Source organism: Melopsittacus undulatus, chromosome 1 (genome assembly GCF_012275295.1).
Source record: "Melopsittacus undulatus isolate bMelUnd1 chromosome 1, bMelUnd1.mat.Z, whole genome shotgun sequence".
In the NCBI taxonomy this organism is placed as follows: Eukaryota; Metazoa; Chordata; class Aves; order Psittaciformes; family Psittaculidae; genus Melopsittacus; species Melopsittacus undulatus.
Genome location: NC_047527.1, coordinates 102336395 through 102360668, shown reverse-complemented (window position 1 = coordinate 102360668; position 24274 = coordinate 102336395). Strand labels below are relative to the sequence as shown.

General features: G+C 46.0%; 2 protein-coding genes across 2 annotated transcripts in view; both read right to left on the bottom strand.

Annotated features, from left to right (window-relative positions):
• Positions 1-3011: 3011 nt before the first annotated feature.
• Positions 3012-8763, bottom strand: LOC101878578 (solute carrier family 22 member 13). The gene is made up of 10 exons (XM_005150136.2): positions 8392-8763; positions 7230-7333; positions 6733-6887; positions 6027-6195; positions 5576-5696; positions 5007-5101; positions 4477-4691; positions 3907-4015; positions 3610-3820; positions 3012-3107 (listed from the first exon to the last, which is right to left on the bottom strand). Exons 1-10 carry the CDS (start codon positions 8761-8763, stop codon positions 3012-3014), a joined length of 1647 nt encoding a protein of 548 aa, XP_005150193.2.
• A 1991-nt stretch (positions 8764-10754) lies between these two features.
• Positions 10755-24274, bottom strand: part of OXSR1 (oxidative stress responsive kinase 1) — a 90288-nt gene continuing 76768 nt past the window's right edge. The window contains exons 12-18 of the mRNA XM_034064300.1: positions 20598-20633; positions 18462-18620; positions 16342-16415; positions 15553-15605; positions 15086-15154; positions 14145-14209; positions 10755-13399 (exon numbers count right to left, since the gene is read on the bottom strand). Of these exons, the coding sequence (XP_033920191.1) occupies positions 13325-13399; positions 14145-14209; positions 15086-15154; positions 15553-15605; positions 16342-16415; positions 18462-18620; positions 20598-20633 (531 nt within the window). The 3' untranslated portion in view covers positions 10755-13324. The remainder of the gene's footprint in view (positions 13400-14144; positions 14210-15085; positions 15155-15552; positions 15606-16341; positions 16416-18461; positions 18621-20597; positions 20634-24274) is intronic.

Below are 24274 nucleotides of genomic sequence, written 5' to 3'. Positions count from 1 at the left end.
TTCATCTGTACCAAGCCAGTGGTAAAAGAAAGTCATCTCAAGGGACAGGAGATAAGAAGGAGCACAGGAACAGCACACGCTGTTTCTTTATAGTACAAGGCAAAAGTGGTCCTAAATCATTCAAAGACAGAAATAGATATAGCAAGAAAAAATGGACTAGAACAGGGTGGAATAGAGTTGATAGTTCCCAGAAAGATTTGCTCATCATTCTAAGAGACCAGCTGCTACAATTTGTCTCAGTTTCCTGGAATCAACGTAGTCCTACACCACAGCCCGACAGTACCATTTTCCATGCACAAAGCATCATGACACTCTAATTCAAAGCCACCAGCACTAAGAGCAGAAATCCTGCTGCCTGTTAGGCATCCTTGCTCACTGCTTGCTGTTTCTCCTGTTGCATCTTCTTTTCTCAGCTGTGTGTCTCCAATGTAAAAGATAGATAAATAAATATAAATGAGTGTTTTTAAGAGAGGGTGAGGAAATCATGCCAGACACTGAAAAGAAATCACTCCCTCTTGCAAGTGTGAGATTGTTTTAGTGTTGCATCTGCTCTGGTTTTCTCCTTAGTGAGCACAGTACCCTGCTGCAAGTCTTTTCAGTCCCCTAGCAGGTGTCTCACTTGGACAAGGTTCAGAGCCTCACATTCCTGGAGACAGGAAAAACAAAGAGACAATGATGCTTCCACCCCATTTGCTTTCTTTTTCCCCTTTGTCACGGTTTGACCCCAGCTGGCAGCTCAGCCCCACACAGCTGCTTGCTCACTCTCCTCTGGTGGGATGGGGGAAAGAATCAGAATAATGGAAGTGAGAAACTCATGGGTTAAAACAAAGATGGTTTAATAGTAAAGCAAAAGCTGTGCAGACAAGAAAAGGAAAACAGGGAATTCATTCACCATTTCCCATCATCAGGTGGGTGTTCAGCCATTCCCAGGACACCAGGGCTCCATCACACCTAATGGTTACTTGGGAAGACACATGCCTGATGGTGACCACTCCTGTAAAATGTCCAGAAATGTCCACAAAACGTCCATTGAGTTCATGCAGCCCATGACTTTGGGCTCCATCTGTTATGGTGGTCACTCATAAGGACAGGAGAGGTGGTGTGTTGAATGGAGTTATTAGGCACCGAAGCCAGCTCAGGTCAGGTCACTGCCACACTTGCACTGCTTCATGGAAGGCTTGTCCTCTATGGGTTCAGGTGGCTTCTGCTACAGTAATTCCTATAACACACATCTCAAATATGGGGCTACAACAGTTTAGAGGTAATCACATTACAAACTCCATCCCTGGACCCTTTGCACCACACCATAATATTGCAATGAATACCTTTCCTCACCCCTGATGCAGCTCTGACTTATCCATAGACTGCAGTCCCTTAGGGGTGTACCTGCTCCAAGTGAAGATTTATCAATGAGGCACAGTCTCTCCAGGGGTATTCATGCTGTGGCATAGCCTTATCCACAGCTACAGTCATTTTGAGGTTCACCTGCTCCAGCATGGCTTTATCCATGAGCTACAGTGCTTTCAGGAATACACTTGCTACAGCATGGCCTTACCCATGGCTACAGTCCCTCTCTGCCATTGGCTTATCCATGGCCCATACTTTGATGTGCTCCAACATGACCTCATGCACAGCCATGGATGCTTAAAGGTGTGCCTGCTGCAGCACAGACTTATCCACAGCCACAGATGCTTCAAGGTGTACCTTCTCCAGCATGGACCTATCCTTGGGCGACATTCCCTTCAGACATGTACCTGCTGTGGCATTGACATAACCATGGCCACAGATGCTTTGAGATGTACTTTCTCTGGTGTGGACTTGTCCATAGCCAGACTTCAGGGTGCCCTGCTCTCACATGGACTCATCCACAGGTCACAGTCTCTTTGACTCCAGTTCCACCCTCTCCAGTACAGCAGCACAGAAACAGCAGTGATGCCCCAGCCACCTGCCGGCTCAGGCACATCGCCATTGCTGTTATCAGAATGTTCCCAAGCACAGCAGAGTCAGATAATAATCAGTACAACACTGCAGCAAGCACCAAAAGCAAAATTCAGTCACTAATGAGCACTAGACTCTAATGTACAGTAAGGCAAGAACAGAAGCCTGTCAATTAATAGCTAAGCAGTAATAACAGCTGTAAATTTGATCTGACACACTCTATCTCAAATCCTTCGAGCCCTACAATGGGCACCAAAAAGACTGTAGTGGTTTAACCCCAGCTGGCAGCTCAGCCCCACAGTGCTGCTCACTTCACTCCCCCTAGTGGGATCAGGGGGAGGATCAGAAGGGTAGCATTGAGAAAACTCATGGCTTGGGATAAAAACAGTTGAATAAGTAGAGCAAAAGCTGCAGGCACGGGCACAGAAAACCAAGGAATTCATTCACCACTTCCAATTGTCAGGAGGTGTTCAGCCATCTCCAGGAGAGCAGGGCTCCATCACAACTAATGATGACTTGGGAACACCATCACTCCAGATGTCTCCCTTCTTTCCCAGCTTTATATGCTGAACATGACGCCATATAACATGGAATATCCCTTGGGTCAGCTGGGGTCAACTGTCCTGGCTGTGTCCCCTCCCAACCCCTTGTGCACCCCCAGCCTGCTCACTGGTCGGGTAAGGAGCAGAAAAGGCCTTGACTCTGCGTAAGCACTGCTCAGCAGTAACTAAAACATCCCTGTGTTATCAACTCTGTTTCCAGCACAGATCCAAATCACAGCCCCATACAGGCTACTATGAAGAAAATAAACTCTATCCCAGGAAAAAAACCCACACTCCCTTACATGAAAAGCATCAGATTTTCTCCAGCAACAGCACGGTTGAACACCAGGGAGCACTCAGTGCCTGAGATCAAGCCATAGGGGGAGAGGCAAGAAAGCAAAAAGGAAAGGAAAGACAAGAATTGGCAGTGATCACTTGAGAGGTGGTGGTCTCCTGCAAATGGAGATCCTGCTTGTCCCCGGTGCTGGCACAGCACTTGTTGCCTTTAGCCAGGGCCACTTGCAGGCCCAGCTAGAACTGAGTGCTCTTTGTGTACTCATTGTCTTGGCCACCACCTTTTCCTTTCACATGTCCATTTTCAGAGCTGCTGTTGGCATTTTCACAGACCTAATGAAAGGGGAGAGAGTTTAAAAGCAAAGAAAGACCCATTCTGAGCTGATGGCAGCCTTCTCTGAGACATGCAGCCCTTAGCAACCTGGCTTCCCACTGACCACAGGCTCTGTGCCCCTGTTGGCACCCTTCTCACAGCAGGACAACAAAAGTATCAGGATGCAATTCCACTCAGTCCCATGGGGAAGGGAGGCTGGGAGATATGGGAGTACAAAAGCCAGAGAACATGGCTATAAGGCACCAACCCTTCCCTGGAGAGGGCAGAGGGAGGCAAGCAAAGAACCAGCCATTCCTGGAGTCCTTCCACCCCATTGACAGGGATGACCATCATGGACAGGGTTATGGGGCCCCCATCCCTCTCTCCACAGTGGGGCAGCCCCACTCCCTGCCCTCCCACCACTGTAAGCACCCAAGAAGCCCCCAGCCCATGCAATGTTGACAGCCTCCCACAGCACTGGTGCCCCACATCCTTGCCCAAGAGACAGCACCGGCTCCTCACCTGGGCTGGGGAGCAGCCATCCCTCGTGTCATCCGCCAGGTCAGTGCCACGGGTCTCAGGCAGCAGGAAGCAGAGCAGCCCCACCACCACGGTGACGCTGCCGAAGACTGCCATGGGGATGGCCCGGTGGTACTGCTCCAGCAGCAGCAGCAGGGGTGCCATGATCCCCGCCAGCCGCGCCAACATCGAGCACAGCCCCAAGCCGGTCTGCCTGGGGAGTGAGGGGCGGCCATGGGGACAAGTGGGCACTGCCACCAGCCATGGCAGGGGGAGCTCTGGTGCATGGGGAGACCTCACCTGATGACCGTGGGGAAGAGCTCTGCGGAGTAGACATAAGAGGTGGAGAAGGAGGCTGTGGCTGTAAACTTGCCGATGGTGGCCAGGATGGTGGTCACCACTGGCTGGTCTGAAGGGAGGAGGAGAGAACACTGCTGTGGGATGATGGAGGGCCCAGCACCACTCAGGGATGCAGATTTGGGGATGTATGGCAGCAACTGCATCACTTGTAGAGAGCCATCACCTCTGACAAAACCTGAGCATGGTCTGAGGACCAGCTCTGGCCTGGCTGCCACCTTCAGCTCACTTTGCATCCATCAGCTCACCTCCCCACATACTCATTTTCCCAGAGGACAACTGTACTAATAAAGGGCCCCCTGGCCCCAGCTCTGCCTTCTGTCACAATTGTCAGTAAAAGTTTGCTGACCACAATGGGCTCTGGGGAGTGAACCAAGTCACTTGTGGCATGGCACCAGAGACAGCTCAAGCCCCAAGAGAGGTGAGTCAGTCTGGTTGGGAGGACAGGACCTGCACCAGCAAGGGAAGGACTCTGTCCCACCCTGTCCTCTCAGGTGGAAAGAGGTCATTCACCTTCAGGGATGCCAATGATGATCAGACAGATGAGGCCACTCAGTATCAGGAGAACAGCCTGGGTGTTCTTCCTCCCGAACCACTGCAGCATGAAGATACAACCGATACGGGCAGGGATTTCCACTGCTCCAAAGGCAAGTTGTGTCAGGTAGATGTCCAGACCAAAGTTTGACACGTTCAGACTCAGCCCGTAGTAGACAAGGCTGTTCACAAACCTGAAAGCCAGGCAGGGTAGCACTGAGCGTATCTATTAGCCATGAGGAGATACAATAGTGATCTCCAGTGATGACATTTTGATTAAACCATGGCATTTGCAAGGGGATATAAAACTAAAATACCACAGGATTGCCAAAGCTAGAATAGCTCTAACCTGTCACACAAATCACACAGCACTTTGAATAGCCAGAAACAGAAACAACCATGAACAACACCTCAAAATACACAAGGTGAAACTGCAATTGTGAGTAACCTTCAATCACTGCTCTCCTTCCCCTAGAAGCTTGGGAAGAGGGGACCAGGACACATCTTACCAGGTGCAGGTCATGATTAAAGTCACCTTCCGCAGGTGCTTCTTCCGAAAGAGATCCAGGGTGCTTCCAGGCTTGGGCTGAGTCTCAGGCTTCAGCTGCCAGATGCAGAAAGGCAGAGTCAGAGCAGGCAAAGGAAACCCCTGGAGGGCTCCTTCCCATCTGCAGCCAAAGGAAAGTCCCAGCAGGACAGGCCTGTGAGCCTGAAGTGCTCTGGGAGGGCAGGAGGCTCACTGGGGCTGGAGTCCCGTGCCTGTGCTCTGGGTGCCCAGGGCACTGCTTTGGTGAGCAAGAGGCTCCTGGGCACGAACATCTCCAAAGTGCAGGGCTTTGGGGTGAGCAAGGAGGTGACCCCTTTGGGCATTTGTGCATGGGAAACCACAGACTGAACAGAGACCTGGTGCTCGTCACCAGCAGCAGCTGAGCCTCTGCCCTGACCTTGTCTTGGTGCAGCGCAGCTGAAGCTGGTGTCACCCACATCCATCCTCCAATCATCCCCAGTGGCCATGGAAGGGCATCCATGGGATAAAGCTCAGCTCCAGGGCTGCTACAAACACAGCCCCTGCAGGTACCTGCTCCAGGAGCTCCGGTGGGAGGGTGCGCTTGTTGATGGCTGCTGCCTTCTGAAGGAGCTTCTTAGCTTCTTCTATCCTGCCTTTTATCACCAGCCACCGAGCGGACTCTGGGAGCACCCTGCCAAGGGGATGAAATGCAGAGATGCTGCCGCGACCGGCTGGGTTTCCCCACAGCCCATCTCCCTGTTACCACGTCCAGCAAGCAATGAGCATTACATACTCTACCTTTACGCTTCAAAGGCTGTATTTGAGGGCCTGCAGCAAAGCAGCTGCTGCTCTCAGAGGTCCAGTGTTCCAAGGAGATGTGCTGAGGTCTGCAGAAGTCCCTTCATCACCTATACTCTAATGGGGAAGACCCAGCCTGCTCCTGAGCTGATACCTCCTCACTGCCCCCCCTCAAACCCGTTGCCCTCATGTCTTCAGGAAGCTCTGCCCTGCTCTTGCTTACCAGATGTAGAAGAAAAGAGCAAACACAGGAGCAGATCCTGCAATTTGCAGCAGCCTCCAGTTGTGAATACCATAAGCCAGGCCAGCCAAAATCATCTGACCGATGGCGAAGCAGCAGTGAGAAGTAACCACTGCCTTTGGCCGGTGGGAGACACCGATCCATTCTGTAGCTGAGAAGAAGAACAAAAGTTCAGGGTCATCCATGCAAATTACTTCCTTCGTGTAAACTCCTCCCTTGGAGAACAGCTCCCATGAAGGTGAGGACAGGAGACCAGCAGTCAGAGCTCTGGCATCAGTCACACATGCAAGTCATCAGTGCTTCACCACCTCTCCTTATCATGAGGGTGTTCTGGTCCTCTGCAGGAGAACATGAAGTGCAGGTGTGTCCCCTCTTTGCTCTTAGTATCCACAGAGCTGGGGCCCAAACCCATCCTGTCCCATAGCCACTGTGCTCTCTTGCTGCACTGATCTCCTGAACTGGGAGGCTGTCCCCTTGCCCCCTTCTGAGCATTGGCATGGGAGAGATGCTCCCTGTGGCTCTCAGGGTTAAGGAGATGCCAAAGTGCCAAAGGATAGTGCAGAGAAAGAGCTGCCCTCACAGCAGTGTTTTTCGAGTCATACATGATGGTATTTATTTATTTACAGAGCTTTCCTATCATGTCTTGAGGACACATCTGTCCGCCTCAGCCCATGAGCATCCTACTCACCCAAGGACAGTATCGCCATGGTGATCCCTGCCACTGAAGCCCCCACAACACATCTGAAGGCCATGTACACATCAAAATTTGGTACAAAGGCGATTGCTACCCCAAACAAGCCCTGGAGGAAGATGGAGACCAGAATGACTGGCCGGCGGCCCATCCTGGAGAGGAAGAGGGAAGACACAGTTGGTATCTGGAGAGGCCCCATGGAGATGAAGAGCCCAATGGGTTATGCAGTGACTGTATCACCCTCTCTTAAGGGTGATAGGGCTCACTTAGACTAGACTCTGGGTTGGCATGTGAAGCACCCTGCACACACACTGTGCCTTTCTCCCTTCTACCCCTGTGCAGCCATGCCCTCACAGGACCTCAGGACTTTGGTCAGGGTCCCTGTGAGTGAGGAGCAGTGACAAAACACACAGGGTGCAGTGCCCAGAAAGGCTCAGAGCAGCATGCTGGCTCTACACAGGCCCTGGACCTTTGCTGTGGCTGTGTTTCCTCACCTGTCACTCAGTGGCCCAAAGATCATGGATCCTAGGAACATCCCCAGCATATAGATGGACTGGGAGATGTCATTCAAGTCCTTCCTGTCACACACCAGGTCAAACTGTAGGAAGGAAACACAGATGCTTTGTTCTCAACAGGCTCCAAGTGCTTTCTGATCCTCCCTCCAAGGATGTGAGTGCTCACTGTATGTGCATAGCCACAGGTCAGTGGTTGGACAAGCCCATGGGGCTCTCAGTGGTGCCCCTCTCCCAAGAACCAGGACTTGCAGGACTCCTCTCCAGCCTAGGCACCCCCAGGGGAGCCAACTAGTTGGCAAATATTGCTTAAGTGGGACCTGGGACAGAAGTCCCGGCAGCTTCCTTTTCTCCTGGAGTGCCTGCTCTCCCAGAGGAGAAGGGATGAGTACAGTGCTGACTCCTGGGCCAGTTTCTGTCAGGGATGCTCTGCAACCACCAGAGGGCATCTATAGAGTCACATAGGAGAGATCATGTATAGGAAGTACAAGAGAGGTCAGACAGCACAGGAAGAAGCTCAGCTCTGCTCACTGGAGCACTGTTGGTGTTACTGAAGCTCCTATTGCATATTAGATGTGTGGCTTCACAAGCTTTCCTGTCCTTGTCGAACCTGGTATCTCCACACTAGGAGTGGTGAGGAACTCGTGCTGTTTGCAACAGCCTGAGCTGGAATCATGATGCAGAGGTCCTGAGGCAGACACCCCAGCACTGCTCACCATCACAGCTCCCCAGCCTGTGCATGAGCAGAAACTAAGTGCTGAGCCCTGCCTCCTTCCCCCAGCCAGTGTCTGAAGCACAAAGCTGTGCACAGGGACAAGTTGGCAGGTTACCCCCTTTCTGCAGAGTGGCATGTGGGGCAAGGAGACACAGAAGTTCCACCCAGAATGACTATTCTCTCCACCCTGTGATGAGCTACAGGTACAGAATGATTACTCTCTGCCTGTGGTTCTGCTGATACCTATATTGCAGCCTGCATGCATGCAGCTACTCCAGGACCACAACAGGGGGCTGGGTGGTGGAGCCAAGGTCCCCAAAATACACCCAATGTTCATCTCAGCCCAGCACCAGCTTTGACTGAACTGCAGGACAGGGCAACTGTCCCATCCCTTCCATATCCCTGGCAGATCAAAAGGTGATTACAGACCTCAGTCAGCAGGGATGGTGCTTGTGCTGAGGGGTACACCCAGCCATTGCTGCACTTCTCCGTGGTGTTCAGGCCATAAGCCACAATGGAGTCGAGGTCCCAGTCCACCGGTGAGTACATGGAGCACTGCTCGTACCCCCCATCCGCATCCCGGGGCAGGGTGAGGTTCAGCTGCTCTTCCTCCGTCAGGTTGGGGGCAATGGCACAGATCCAGCTGGTGTTGCAGTGATGAGGCTCATCCAGAACCATAAAAAGCTGGCAAAACTGGTGGAAAGACAGAGTAAAGCATGGAAGTAACGTGAGCAGCACCAGCCATTTCTGAAATGGCCCAAAATCCCCAACTGCTTTCAAAATCTCCCCGACGCCCGACATTGGAAGCTTTATCTGGAACAGGACAGTGCTGAGACAGACTTTCCAGAGGGCTGGAATTAATGTTTAAACCTAAGATAAGCCCTGCAGTCATAGGCAGCCACCACAAATATGTGAAGTTAGGATAGAGTTAATGCCTGATGTTTTACCTGTCCTAAGTACACCATGTAATACATTAATCATCTCTGTGCCATCCACAAGCATAGGGTGCTGGCTGGAGCAGAAGGACCCTTGTTTCATGGAACCTGGCCACCTTCCAGGGCCAGGTGTCATTGACAAGGGAAAAAGCCTGTTCGCCAAAGCAGCTGTGAGTACTGCATTTGCTGAATCACTGAGACAGTCCCCAGCAGTTCCACTTGGGAAAGGTTCATAGAGACTGAAACAGCCCAGCATGATGAAAAGCTGGGAAACTTCCAAGGGAATAAAGGGAGTGATACTAACGGATGAGCAGAGCTTGAGATGAGGAAAAGCAACCAGTTGGCTGTGGTTCCAGGTGACAGGAGTCTCCATCTCCTGCAGCTTCTGCAGGTTCCCTGTACAACCACAGGCAAGCCATGCATGGGATGCCACCAACTCAGTATCTCCCCGGTGCCCAACCCTGGCAGCCATATCTGCAGACAAGCTACCCTGGGGCTGAATCCAGTACTTAAACCCAAGGTAAGTCGTGCAGCAATAGGCATTCATGGATATGCAAATATGAAGAGAAAGCAATGCTCTGGGTTGGGATTTATACTCACACTCCATTCCCATAAATTGAAACAGAAATTTCGAGAGGCACACACCATCCAGGGGAGGTTCCTCTCCAGCTGGGAACTCAGCAGCTGGGAGGAGATACAATCATAGAATGGTTTGGGTTGGAAGGGATCTCAAGGCTCACCTCGTTCCATGGGCAGGGACACCTTCCACTAGACCAGGTTGCTTCAAGTCTCATCAGCCCTGGCCTTGAACACTGCCAGGGATGGGGCAGCCACAGCTTCTCTGGGCAACCTGTGCCAGGGCCTCATCACCATCACAGGGAAGAACTTCTTCCTTATGTCTAACCTAAATCTTCCCTCTGTCAGTTTAAAGCCATTCCCACTTGTCCTATCACTACCTGCCCTTGTCAAAATTCCCTCTCCAGCTTTCCTGTTAGCCCCTTCAGGCACTGGAAGATGCTCTAAGGTCTCACCAGAGCCTTCTCTTCTCCAGGCTGAACAAGCACAGCTCTCTCAGCTTGTCTCCAGAGCAGAGGCGCTCCAGCCCTCAGGGCATCTTTGTGGTCTCCATCTTCTAGTAGAAGGCAGTGCCAAGTCACAGAAGTATTTCCAATCTCATGGCAAGAGGTTTGCTGACAGCTTGCCACCAGTCTCACCACACTTGGGCAAGACCTTTCACTTCAGGCACCTCTTCACTGTCACAACCCAAGGCACAACCACTGGCACACAAGTAAGCTGCAGCAGGGTATGCTGGTGCTTAGAAAGGAATGGCTGAGCTACAGCTAAAGAGCTGTTAGGATGCCAAGAGCTGGGGACATGCCTGGGCTCTACCTCTCACATCAGTGAGTCTTCTGGAAGTCCATTACAAATGTAATGAGAGACCTCAGGGGGGTCTCTGGATCAGATCTGCTCCAAAACCTCAAATTCAGGAAGAACAAGCATTGTGGAGGTGGAAAGGAGGAAGTGCAGTTCACACTCCAAATGCTTCCTAGAGTATAAATCATCCCACTTTAATACCAGGCATTCCTGGACAGGGAAAGCTCATTTCCAGCTGCACAGGGCACAAAGAACTTCCAGCAAATGAAGACAAGTCCTCAGGGTACAACCTCAGGTGCCATCCTGGCTCCATTTTTGCACACAGCTCCTATCGAACATGCCCACCCTGTCTTTCCATGGGCTCTCAAACCCTCCACCAGCCAAAACAGAAATGATCCAGGGTGAGCAGACACCACTGAGACAAACCCCTTTCTCAACATGCACCATCTGACCCAATGACACATAAGCCACACACCAAACACATGGCAATGGACAATTTGTTCTTTATTGATTAAAAATTAGAGACATGCAGTAAAATACAAAGTCCAAAAAAAGGAAAAAAGCCTGAATATTTTACATCTTCCATTATAATCTACAATACACCAAAGTTGTGAAGAGGATCCATTTTCATTAACAGAGCATTGTCCTTAAAAGTAGGAACTAACTTAAAATTACCACCTGATTTCAGGTTCAGATCAGAAATTTGCACAAAAACCAAATTCTTAATGACACTGGAAAACAATTATGAACAGCATTGGCACTTACTGGAACAACATCAGAAAAGACAGTTGTCTAGCACTGTAATAGTCCAAGTAAATATTTGGGATCCCTACCCCAAAACATCTGGACATCTATATAGCAAAAACCATGTTTCTTCCTTATCTTCTCCATTGAAGAATCAAGGAGCCTTAGGTTAGGGTGACCTCAAGCTCTTAAAAGTCCTGGCTTTGGGAAGGTGGGGAATAACTTAATAAATAGACACTGCATTGTTCCATTTGACCAGTTTGAACTCTACCTTTCTCAGCACCAGTACACGAATGAAGGAGGTCCCCATGGCATGCAGAGAGAAGGGAAAATAATACTGTACCAAGACTACCTCATCCCCGTATCCTAAGGGTTTCCAATACACCTGTATTGAGCACAGGGTGACAAGAGGCCAGCCGGCTCTTCCCCAGCCAAGAAGTTTCATGGGGGACACCATAGGGAGTGTTTTGTGTCAGACACCAGGAGGAAGCACCAGAGGTGACACATGCATGTGCAAGCACACACTTGGACAAACTCAGCTACCACCAACTCCCTGGTATGAGGCACCCACTTCCTGTGCTCTGGAGAACATCTGCTCAGCAACCTGACATGCTCTCAGCTCCTAAACCCTCTTTCTCCTCTCCCTCCCCTTCACACTCACAAGCCACAGGGCTGCAAATAGTCCATGGGGACATACCCAATATTCACCTAGAGGCTAAAAGCATCAAGGGCAGTATAAAAAGAACATGCATAATTCAGGAAGCTTCCACAGCTGCTCATAAAGAACAATATATAAATACAGATTGTTCATCTGAAGACTTGGAAATAAAAAAGTCCTAATTGAACTCAGTCATTCTGCTCTGTTTCTGCATTGTTTGTGGCTGACGGAAACAAAACACGTTTCCATCTGCGTGCTAAATTACAGACTTGCAGTTTCTGTGTAGAAAACACTCCAGAGCCAATAGCAGTTACAAAGGCCAACTGTGAAACAGTAGGAAAAAAAGAAGTCAACACCATTTATTATTCACATATTGCATTACAAGTGTCTCTTATCAAACTCGGAGTATAATTTATACTATTCATGTAGAAACTCAACTTCAACACCACATAGAAAGAAAAGCTAAATACGAGTGTGACAGGGTTGCAGTGACATCCTGATCAAATGTGGAGGCTCGGGCCGACGACCCGAGCCGCTAGTGCAGGAGGGACACAGCCCGGCGCTCGCTTGCCCAGTACTACCACTCTACTGGCGATTCTTTATTGCTGTAAAACATGACAGGGATGGTTCCACGGGTACCAGTTTGCAAAGGACTGGGAGACACATCGGGAGGACTCACGCAGCCAGGCATAAGAGACTGGGCTTCAGGAACAGGTTGAAGTGCATTGTTTCCAAACGCAGAGTGACAACACACCTCCTCTCCCTCTGATCACAAACATTTTGTTGATCATCTGAAAGACCAGTTTCCGGACAGCAATGCCTCATGGGTCTGCTTCAAGAACAGACTACATCTAAGATGCAGAATGAAAGATATTTTGTTGAAAGACTGCTTTAACACAAATTGAAAGGTTCAGCCCTCATGCCATGCCTGGCACTCATGTGGGGAGAACCAAAATGGTACAAAATAAAATGAAATAAAATTAAGGCAGTTTACAAAGGGAAGCTGACTTCTAACACCTCAAAATCAAGGAACTTCTCAAAAACACAAACACAAGGGAAGGCAGCTCTCCCTCCCGTGGGTTAAGACTTGGCTGGCTTTCTCAGATGCAAGCATTCAAACCAGCAGTTTTAAAAACACACAGCCAAAGAGAAGCAGATTTCTCAGCACTCCAGGTGACCCAAACAACATGTACATTGGTGTTTCAGATAGTAGGAGCAGGTAAAGGACAAAAAAAATATCCATTCAGTATTAAAACTTGTGCAAAAATAGCAAGTGAAAAAAATGAAACCACATGTAAGCAAACATTTAGGCAAGATCATCAGAGCAGTGGAACCCCCTGCTTCGTACTCAGTAGTATTTTTCTTTAAAGTAAGGCAATAATAAAATGAACATGCAGGCAAGGATGTGTTGGATCTGCATGTTTGAGATGACAGATACAAAAACATGAGAGTTGTTTACAAAAGGTGTAAACGCCATCGGTAATTTCAGGAAGGTTTGTGATCCTATTAAGGAAAATGTTAAAGCTTCTAGGAAGGGGGCTGTAGTTCAATTCTTTGGCAGTAGTGGTTTTTTTTTCTTTTAGGCTAACAGAAGCATTACGAATATGCACATGTGGGTTCTCGGTTGGGAAACATCTCCTGGGACCATTGTTTAGCTGATGCTGAGCTGTGCAAATCCTATGAGTTTGCCATCATCAGGAATATCTGAGCCTTCAACACCAGATGCCTGAAACACAAGGAACAGAGATACAAATAGCGACACACGTTCTACCTGACGATCTTTACCACCCTACGTAACACAACGTATCAGGTATCTCCTCCCTGGGGAGGAAGCAGCCACAGCAATGTCTTTTTTATTTGAAGACAGGAAGGGCTGGGACTGAAGTTTTGCCAGTATCTGCTCTGACCAGTGCTACATGCACTAACTGGGGCAAAACAAGTGAAAACTTACAAAAAGAGTACAAAATAATGGCACTTACTGCTTCACTACCAATAAACTGGTTACACCATTTTTCCTGCCCATTCCACACTCCCCTGTCCCCTTCCTGCTTTATTTCTTCATTTCCTTCTCAGAGGCAATGTGTCTGGGCCATCTTCATTCTCCTCCTCCAAAAAAGGAGTTTGTGGCATTTCTCAGCCCACTTGCCTGCCCAGAAGTATTTCTGCCCTTTCTGGGCAACTGTAGGCTCAGAAATACTCGTTTGTAACATTCTGATATGCTTATCAGCCAGGATAAGGGAATGCTTGTATTAGCACATCATCTCACAGTTACTTAGCCCAGGTGCTGCCAAGAGGACACAAGTGGGAACCTGCATTGCCTACTGTCAGACAACCAGTAGGAAGCTTTGGGAAAGAAGGGAGGATTTAGGGTGCATACATTAGATGTCTACAGTAGACATCACAGACACTTAAACGCAATGCCTTCTTTTTGCAAGTGACAGCTTGTTCAATTAGGGAACAGGAATAAATACCAGTTTGAAAGTGACGGATCTGTTGGCTTGGGGCTCTTCCACAATTTTCTGCAAATTAGCTGCAACTGAAATCACACACAGAGAAAATGGGCAAATATTAGGACAGGCTAGAGAAATACATCCCACTCACTAGGTCTTTTTCTATTACTCAAACTTAGACCTTTCTAAAATTAAAAAAAAAAATGTTTAGGTCTCAATTAGACTCTCTCTACTTATATCTATTGCTTTAAACTGAAAATGCTGTCATTGCTTACTATGCTTCTTTTTCAAATGTATTTTTTCCTGGATGTGGTGGGATTAGTAGTAATAAACTGCCCAGCTGCACCTGGAAATCAAGTTAATTTCACACTAGCAGCCCTTCCAAATGTTGTAGCCCATGTATCAGGATCAGTTTTGCTTGCTGTAGGTGAAATATATAGGCAGTGGTGACAATTTAAAAGTCCCACCTGCTGCACATAAGGACATATTTACTTAGCAAACTGTTACTTAGAAGTAGCTGCTCATACCCACACAGGTGCTGCTGCCCTAGTGCATGTGCATGTCATGCTTCCTTCCCCAGCCCTACTTAAAAAAGCCTGGCTGATTCCAGTCCCAGACCTCTCTTGTGCAGGACTTGTGAGAAGTACAGGCTTGTGGGGACATTTGGCAATGCATGTATGCCAGGTGACAATGATTCAGCTAATGCATTGATTAGCCTTTATTCTGCATTACAAGGAACATTTGCTTCACAATGTTTCCAACTACGTCTTTTTCTTGTGGACTGGGGAATGCCTACATGTACTGGCACAGAACTGTCACCACAATTAAGAGCAGTTTTGTAGAGCCACTGGGGTAGAGAACCAAGGCCTCAGCAAACTCCCAAAGTACCCATTAATCAGGTCATTTTAAACATGCAGAAAATTGCCAAAATGGTTCGAGTGGAAAAAACAATACATAATTACCTATTACAAGATCTCTGCCATCAACAAGACCTGCTGAAATGAGTTCTTGAGACACACCATCAGCAGTATCTGTTGGGCAGAAACCCAAGAGTCAGTCACCACATAACAGAAACTGTCCAGCTGATAAAGGCATCACACAGAAACCTAATCGAGCTTACACAAACCAAACAGCAAAAGTGCTGCTGACACAAGACAGACAATAGGGTGTACACCAGGTGCAGTCAAACCATTCTGAAATATACTGTCAAACTCTGAAATGGAATTCTCTGAAGGGCTTATGGTGATATTCATGAACAGTTTTACTAGAAGGATCTTCTCAACAGCAGTGCTCCAAGTCCAACTATAGGGTAAGACCTTTAAGAAGGCACAGGCACTCATACAGGGTTTCCGTACACACAACTGCACACTGAACATAGGACCATGCCTTTCCCAAGCCACTTTCACACACTGATTTCCCACCAGCTCACCTCTCCCTGGGGTAAATTCAAAACGAATATCGTTGAGCTCTTTTTTTGAATTCCTGTGGGAAGAAGAGAATTTTATACAGAAGAGACCATCTAATTGCTCTTATAGGTGCCCAAAACAAAGTGCTGTCATTGAACAATCAGTCTGTGAAAAGCGAGTTCATTGCCGCATTCCCCCTTCAAGGCACAACTAATCATTTGGGTGTGCATCTGGAAGCAGGGTTCCTGGCATAGTCTGCCTCAGCCTGATTGAGCCCAACTGTGTTGATGCCCAGGATGTGTGCCAGCTCTCTGGTACAAAGCCACGTTGTTCCAGTGTCTCAGCAACTCATACCTGTCAGCAGATATATCCTTAAAGAACATCCTTCAGAGGAAGGAAGCACTTGGGGACTGCAGATGCACACACATCATGCAACTGTCCAAGAATGACTGGGAGGTGATGCTCAGAAGTCCCAGTCCAATGCCTATCAATAACTAAGATGTCTACAGAAACAAGAGGCAGGCTTCTTAAATGAGAAACATCAATATGTGTAATAATAGAATGCACTTACAATCCTTTTGCTGCCTGTTTCAAGGGACACAGACCAGAATCCATGCCTTGAATCAGGTAAAAGCTCTTCACTCTCAGAACTGGCTGAAGTTGTGCCTGAACAGTAAAGTGGTCCAGCCAAGGGTGAAGATCCCTGATCCCCATTAGGGAACCCAGCTAATTCCTCCTTTCTAACCCTGTTAAGTCTTCTACCATGTGTCTCTACAAAGGCTCACTTTGACAGGTCAGTTTTGTGTCCTTACCTTAACCTTAATACAAGGCTGATGGGGACTTTCGTATCTTCCTGTACCGGAGGTGCAGCAGGGGGAGGTGGGGCCTGCAACAGGATTACATCGTTTTAAAGTAGATTAACACTTCCTTTTTCTGGTTTTAAAACTAAAGGTAACCTTGATTGACTAGAAACACAAATAAAAGTTAAACTCATCACTGGAATCATGACCCTGCAGTGAAAACAACAGACTAATGAAACAGGAGAACTTCACACTTAAATAGTAGCCCAGGAGGTGCTCTCTGCAGTTGTCTCGAAACTACACTGCTCTGAGATATGCCAAAATGGCAGGAGACTTCAGGATAAGTGCTAAATGTAAAAAGATTTATTGCTCTGCATCAAAATTTAAGATTATGGGGCACTGATGACAGCTTCAATATCTCCTTTATTCTAATCCCTGCCCCAAACATCTGATTTAAAAACCCGGTACAGCTGTGAAGAGTACCTAGGAAATAATTTAACTGGCAGATCAGCATACACTTTTAGTTACTTTTACTCCAGCTGTTGGTGCTTTTGTGCCAGCAGCAGAGCTCAGGGCTTCTGATAGCAATCTTGGTTCTGTTGAAGCTGAAAGCTTTATCAGGTCAGTGAAAACAAACAAGGGTTCATAGACAAGCCCAGAGGTCTGCAAAACAGTAACCAACCCGCTACAAGAACCAGGAGAGCTACAGAGAGTAACACACTGATACAAAGAGCTGTAAAGAAGAACATATTAACAAAAAAGAGCTACAAAGAACACAGTTTCAAAGAGCTACAAAGAACACACACTACCATAAAGGCATGAAGTTTACCTTAGGACAAGGTACCAACAAGTAAGCTATTGCCACTAGTGGCAGGGAGCAAGATGCTCTACTAGTGCAAATCAAAACACTTTCACTGAGACCAACACTGCTACTTCCTTTTACTGGACTGAAAGTCCTGGCCTTCACCGCTGCATGAAATTCAGGGATTAAACACTGGCGCTTTTCCAGGAGATTTGGAGAAGTTTGATTTAAGTATTAAAGTATTAGTGTAGCCAAGAATATGTCAGACCCAACTCCACTATTTTTGTTTAATGACTAAGGCACTACCTTTAACAGTTTCATAAACAGGAACATGAGCTGCCTGTAGTGAAGAGATGCACCTTTCATGTTCTTAAAAATAAAGAAACACTTCTAGGAAGGCGTAAGAGCTCTTTTTCTAGCCAATACTGTCAAGTCTCTTCCTCTTGGATCTGCCAAAGGGTGATGGTAGCTTGGCCCCCCCTCCAACTGTGACAGCCTCTCCCCATCAATAAATATGAACACTAATGTCTTCTCTTATGAAAGAAAGGAGCCAGGAGTCTGGCAAACTCTGCACTGCTTCAAATCAACAAACAAGAAGACATGTTCCAAGTGTCTCAGTAATGATGTGGGTTGGCCCTTTTTCTCTTTTTAACACAAGTCAGAGCTCTTTTCTGACTGTGCAATGCCTATCTGACCTACATTCTACACATTAGGGCAATGTAGCTAAGGATTAAACGCAAACTTGTCAAGCTTTCATATTGCTGTAGCTCCCCATAAAGGTCCATTTTCCCCTCTCTGCTTGAAATTGAAGTGTTTGAAAGCACCATGAGGTTCAAAGCTTCCAAAGATGGAGCTTCTCCACAATTTTTGTCTGCTACAATGGCAATTTTAACTTAGGCCTTCTGCCTTTCTTCTGAAGTCTGGAGAACTCATATGTTCTGGTTTTTTCCCCTCTCACTTTTCTCTCCACTCTTACTTTATAGATGTCACTGATGCTGAGACACACCTTAAATACCAGGAAGAAGCAGCTACCACTTAAATGAGACTCTCCTTTTTTCCTTACCTTTAACCTTGCCTCAAGCCAGAGTCCACTCCCTAAACAGCATAAAAAGTCACTGCTCACCCACAGAATAAGCATGAAAAACTGCCACACCCATGTTGGCTATATTCCTTTTGCAAGCCACCAGGCCAGCTGTCATTTCTGCATAAGCAGCAGCATTAAATCAACTTCAGACAAGCACCCTCCACACCTTTTGATCATTTTAGCTGTTCTGCTCCAGATGTGACAAGCGCGAAGCTGAAAGCTGGTACAAAGGGATTCTGATGTTACCTGGGCTGCTGCTGGGGCTGCTGGAGGAGCCTGTCTAGGTGGAGGAGGTACAGCAGTTTGAGGTTGTGCAGGTACTTGTCCTGCAGCCTGAGGTAGTTGAGTAGGTGCCTGTGCTGGAGCATTGAGTGAAGGACCTGGAGGCTCAGCTGATGGGAATAGCTGCAAGCAAAAAGGCGTTTTAATGAGAAAAGGAACTTTGAGAGTTCTGACTCAAGCACCACCTTTCCAAGAAGTGCTTGTTTGCCGCATATATCACTCAGAGATGCAAGGGCATTCCCAGGCCTTTAGGACACTAACACTGATCCCAAGTTAGTGTTCCAGGGGTTTAATGCGTCCTTATGCCCAGGGACCTCAACCCCCCTCCCCGGCCCTGACATTTGCAAGCTTTATTCCCCAGTACAGAAGGATAAGAAATCAAGGTATCAGCATGACCATGAATCTTGGACAAAAATTACACTCTGCAGCTAGCAAGGCTGGATGGACACAAATCATATCTTAGCTTGGATGAGTAAACCCTATCCTTTAGTTTACCCCCTTCTCAGTTTCCAAGTCCTACTTTTATTTTTGAGTAGCCATGCAGTCACAGCAGAGCAACTCTGCTTTGATATGCAGTTCCTGTCAGAGAACACAGCCTAGCAAAGCATGAAGATAACTATCAACATCTCCGTTCAAATGTCAGAGGCAGAGTAATACAGATATTCTACTGAAAACTGAATTCAGAGTTCTTTGAAACACACAGACAAAACTCTTAGATTTGGACTTATTAAAGATAAAAAGATTTATATGCAATTAATTTTGGGGGGAAGAGCTAAATGACAGCTTGAACTTTTTTACCTCTTATTCAGAACAGCGAACCTGATTTTGGCATGGTAACCAGAGGACTAAGTTGGACAGTATTTCTTGATTGTGTCCTCCAACTTACAGTAAGTTGTAGAAAATAAAAATCACCCTGAATACTGAAAACCTGGACAGCAGACCTCCACATCACTGTATGTATGTTAAGTCATGTATCACAATCAGGAAATTAGTCCCAAAGGGATTCTGGCTTACAGCTTTTTCTTTGAATTTAGAGTTTATGTCAAATTATGGTGCCAGAACTGTGGACTTTCGTAAGATCTCCCTTATAATCAATCCCTGTAAACAGATGAAGGAAGAACAGGACTAACTCAAGACTAATTTCTAAGAGACAGCTCTGTTTATCTTTTCACACGGGTAGAGAAAAGACAGACATTGCATAGCCTCTAGATGATAAGCACTCTCTATCACTGAAAGATAAGATATACTAATATACCTAATATAAGAAACACCAGACAGAACTGAAGGCAGGTTATAAATTGCAACTTAAGTTTTCTGTCATCAAACACTACCACAGATTTATTTCACAGCTCTGAGTAGATTCCAAAGCAGTGAACTAAGACTATGCAAAACAGACATTTTAAAGATGTGTTTTGTTGGTCATTTGTTGGAGTTTTTTAAAAGATGAAACAATAGAATCACAAAATTGTTTGGGTTGGAAGGGACCTTAAAGATCATCTATTTCCAAGCCCCCAGGGATACCTACCACTAGACCAGGTTGCTCAAAGCCCCATCCAACCTGGCCTTGAACACTGCCAAGGATTGGGCAGCCACAGCCTCTCTGGGCAACCTGTGCCAGGGCCTCACCACCCTCACAGGGGAGAACTTCTTCCCAATATGTAACTTAAATCTCCCCTCTGTCAATTTAAAGTCATTACCTCTTGTCCTATCGCTACCCGCCCCTGTCAAAAGTCCCTCTCCAGCTTTCTTGTTGGCTGCTTTAGGCACTGGAAGCTGCTCTAAGGTCTCCCCGAAGCCTTCTCTTCTCCAGGCTGAACAAGCCCAGGTCTCTCAGCTGTCTCCACTGTTTCGAGATCTTACAACATACAGGCTTTTGCAATAGCAAGTAAAGTTGAACAGATCTACACCAAACTTATCTCTGGAAGACCTCTCAGCATTATATAGCCAATGATTCCTTTTAAAAGGTTTTCAAGCAGAGCTCAGCTAGATACTAGCTTTTACTTCAGACAATACTGTTTTAAGAGGCTAATAAAAAACATGCCTTCAAACAAAATAACTAGGTATCATAATTTCAGAAAGCCATCTGCAATTTTAGCTTACCTCAGAATTCTGTACAGGTTCTTTCACTCTGGGAGACTGAAAAACAGAGAAAAAGCTATCATTGCCTAGAAAAAAGTGAAACTTATTGATTAGAAGAACTTGTCAGAACCATACTGAACATATGAAATCTACACAATTGCTTTCAAGTTACATATATGTATTAAGATGAATAATAAAAGGGACACCACAATTTGTTGGCAACCTAATCATATCACGCCACCCAGAAACAGCCATGTTTCAAAAGCTGCAGTTGATATCTACACAGTGGCATACAATATCCTAAGCTGCTACAGCTGTTCACTGTAGCAAAATCCAGTACTTCTGAAGATCACTCAGATTGGATCAAATTACTTGTGCACCAAGATGGCAAAATCCATTTTAAGCTACCCAAGTCTTGCAGAAAAAGATAAGCCACACAAATCTGCCTCACAGAACTCTGCTGGGAAGCAAATTCGTTTTGTATACTTAGGGAACTAGTTTGCAAACCTATTTATTTAAACCTGAGGAGGGGGAAATCAACCTTACTTGTGCTGCTTTATAGAACGAACACTCTTGCCTGCTCTTCTTGCCCTTGGACTCTGCATTACACCATGCACTCCATGAGAAAAAGCAGTGAAACAAAGAGATCAGTGGATTGGAAAGTGCAGCCAAAGCAATGTGAACAACCTCTGCTTATCAGTAAAGCGAAGATAACATTCATTAGCTATTCCGCATGAGCAGAAGAAACAGCCAAGTACTCCTGCAGTTAAGAGAGCCTACAGCTTTGACTTCTAACTAGTCCAATTACCATGTGGAGATAGGTGGGACGACTTGATCCATGCTGATATTAATAAAACAGATGTTCCTTCTCCACATAATGGTCTAAAAGACAGGTTCAGATTAGGACAGTACAAGTCTGACAGAAGAATGTAAGTCTCATGCCACTCTTCTGAGCCAGTTTATGCAGTAACCGATTTCACTACCATAACAAATACAGTTCTGAGCAACTTGTAACATGTCATAGAATAGCAGGTTGGAAAGGACCTCAAGGATCATCTGGTCCAGCCAATCATATGACCCAGAGGCTTCTCATGAGAGAAAAAGTGTCTTATTCTCAGAATTGCAAGTTGCAAAAAGCCCTCTGGACATGAGAAGGAACTGTTCATTCATGATGACTATGTGCAGGCAGTGTCAGGAAAAAAGTGAGGCAGCTGGAAAGATAAAGCCTGAAATCCATCTAAATATTCTGAGCCTTCACTTGACAGTTTCCAGGCAAGGTGAAAAACATGGCATTGCTTCCAGAGATAAACAGCCATGATCCACCTCTGCAGGGCTGCTCTTTCCGGCACAAAGCTCATATCCAAGAGTACCCTCTTACAAATACCCTCAAGGAATGACTCAAAAGGAGCTTGTCTGAAAGATCACAGTGTGTTAGACACTGTACATACAAGTATGGAAACACTGGCCCTGCCTCAGAGCTAACAACTAACCCAGATAAACGGCAAACAGAAGTAAACTAAGGGAAAGCATGGACAGAAAAGAAACAGGATAAACATTAGAAGATGTTTACCTAATTAAGGCACAAATAGGATGACTTAAGGGGTGTGCCAAAAAAACATTAACTCTAACTTATTTTTTCTTGGGCAACCAGAGATGATGTGAGTAACCAGTGAAATGTGACCACACAGCATCCACTACACAGATTTACTCAGTAATGAAAGGCGAATGACTTAGGGGATAACATAGCACAATTGGTTTACTTTGAATTCAAGGTTTTAAATGCAGAGAGGAAAGAAGTTCACCAAGTCTTTATGTCCAAAAGGTTAACAGTGAGCCAGCAAGTCACCGTATGGAATGAGCTGAATAGATATTTCTGGCTCTGTTTATAATAAACGTTTCTCTGCTTTCAGCTGCATCCCAGTAAGACTTTTAAGATACACATTATAGAAAAAAAATGGTGAATTTAAAAGTGAAGACAAGCAAAAAATACAAATCCTTTTCATGTATGTAGATGCTTATATGCAGGTTAATTATTAACTATTTTAGCACATTAAGTCAATCTGCAAAGCATGACTTTACTTTAAGGCTGACAGCAATAAAACACAGGTACAGATGGTATCACATAATGGTTTGGTTTGGAAATGACCTTTAAAGATCATCTACTCCAGCCCACTGCAATGGGCAGGAATAGAAGGTGACACCTAGTTAATGCAAGTTATTCTATTCTACAACGGAGGGATTACAGACAGGTGGAATTTACGCCCTGTGTTGGAAATATGGCCAGAAACCACAGGATAAACACCAATCCTCAATATACCATCATATTTGCGGCAAATGCTGGCAGTTTGCATACAAGTCTTATCACTTGAAAAAGGATCAAATGCATGAGGTGTACAGGCATTCCTGTCCTTTCACATTCAGGTATAAGAAAATTACTCAAAAGCTGTGAGAAAGACACCCATGGCAGGATTCAAGTACCTAGGCAGACATGTAGTGAGGTCTAAGATGCCATAGTGACCTTCCTAACCTTCAGAAAGATGCAGGTCTCCCACAGTTCTGTTATATCTACATCGGGTGCCTCCAAAAGGGCAATATACTACTAGATTTACGTAACTGAATTGAGACCTACTGCTCCAACACCTATTCTCCTAAAGGTTCCTTGAACAGGAGACCTAGAAGTAAAAGCTAAATTAGACAAGTATGCCCAAATTAGAGCAATCAGAACAGACGGCAGTACAAGGAAATATGCCAAAGCTTCAAGGAAAACAAATGGCTTGAAAAGGAGCCTGTAAACATGCATGTCAATCTGCTTTTTAATGTGTAAGAGGAATGAAACAAGTAAGTACTGTTCAAAACACAGTAAACAGCATTAAGTCATAGTACCCTGAACTTAGAGACAAGATAGAACAAGTTCTACGTAATCTCTGAAATAGTTAGGATCTTTCACAACACTGTCTCCTAATTTGATCATATTTTAACCTACTAAAGGAATTTTGAAGATTTCAGCTCATAAAGCATCAAGAATTTCAGTAGCCACCTTGTGCCAAGATACCTTTCTTGACCACGTAATATGAAGCTGGATATAGTAAGCCTTTCAAAAAGTCACAATAGGTGTTGTAGCAAAATATGGAATTACTCTATCAATAGTGGCCTTTTATAATCCAAACATTTCAAGTGATGCTAAAAAGATGCAAAAATCCTGCATTTAATATTTAAAGGTCTATACAGAACACCAGTAGAAGGAAGACGAATTAAAGAGAAATGAGAAAAGTTACAAGCTGTGAAGGGATAAATTCTCCAAGCCAATACTGCCTTTCTTTCCCCTTTCCTCAAACTCCTTCACTGCCTAATTCAATTACAGAATGATTTAAAGGCCCAATCCACTTCAAGCTACCTGCTGTAGTGAAAAGAGAACATGCAAAATCAACACTGCTGACTGCTAGGGGAAGACCATCTGGAAACTTAGTCTTTTCATTGATCATTATGCATTACTCTTCTGTGTTTCTGTGAGTTAGTCTGGGTTTGGGTGGCTTTGTGTATGTGTTGGGAGAGGTGGTACTTTTTAGAGGATTTTCAAGTGCTAGACTGATCACTCCTTATGACTTTAGGGATGCCATAACATTGTCTATCAGGACTAATCGATTTCACTGTATAACTGAAGGGACAGAACCAGGCCCTTTGTATTTTCGAGTATCAGC

Coding starts and splice junctions, on each gene's coding strand:
- LOC101878578 (XM_005150136.2), bottom strand. CDS start 8,763: ATGTCGGGCGTCGGGGAGATTTTGAAAGCAGTTGGGGATTTTGGGCCA. Junction 7,334..8,391: donor CACCATCCCTGCTGACTGAG/GTCTGTAATCAC, acceptor TCCTTCCTACAG/TTTGACCTGGTGTGTGACAG. Junction 4,016..4,476: donor CATCATTGGCATCCCTGAAG/GTGAATGACCTC, acceptor TCCTCCCTTCAG/ACCAGCCAGTGGTGACCACC.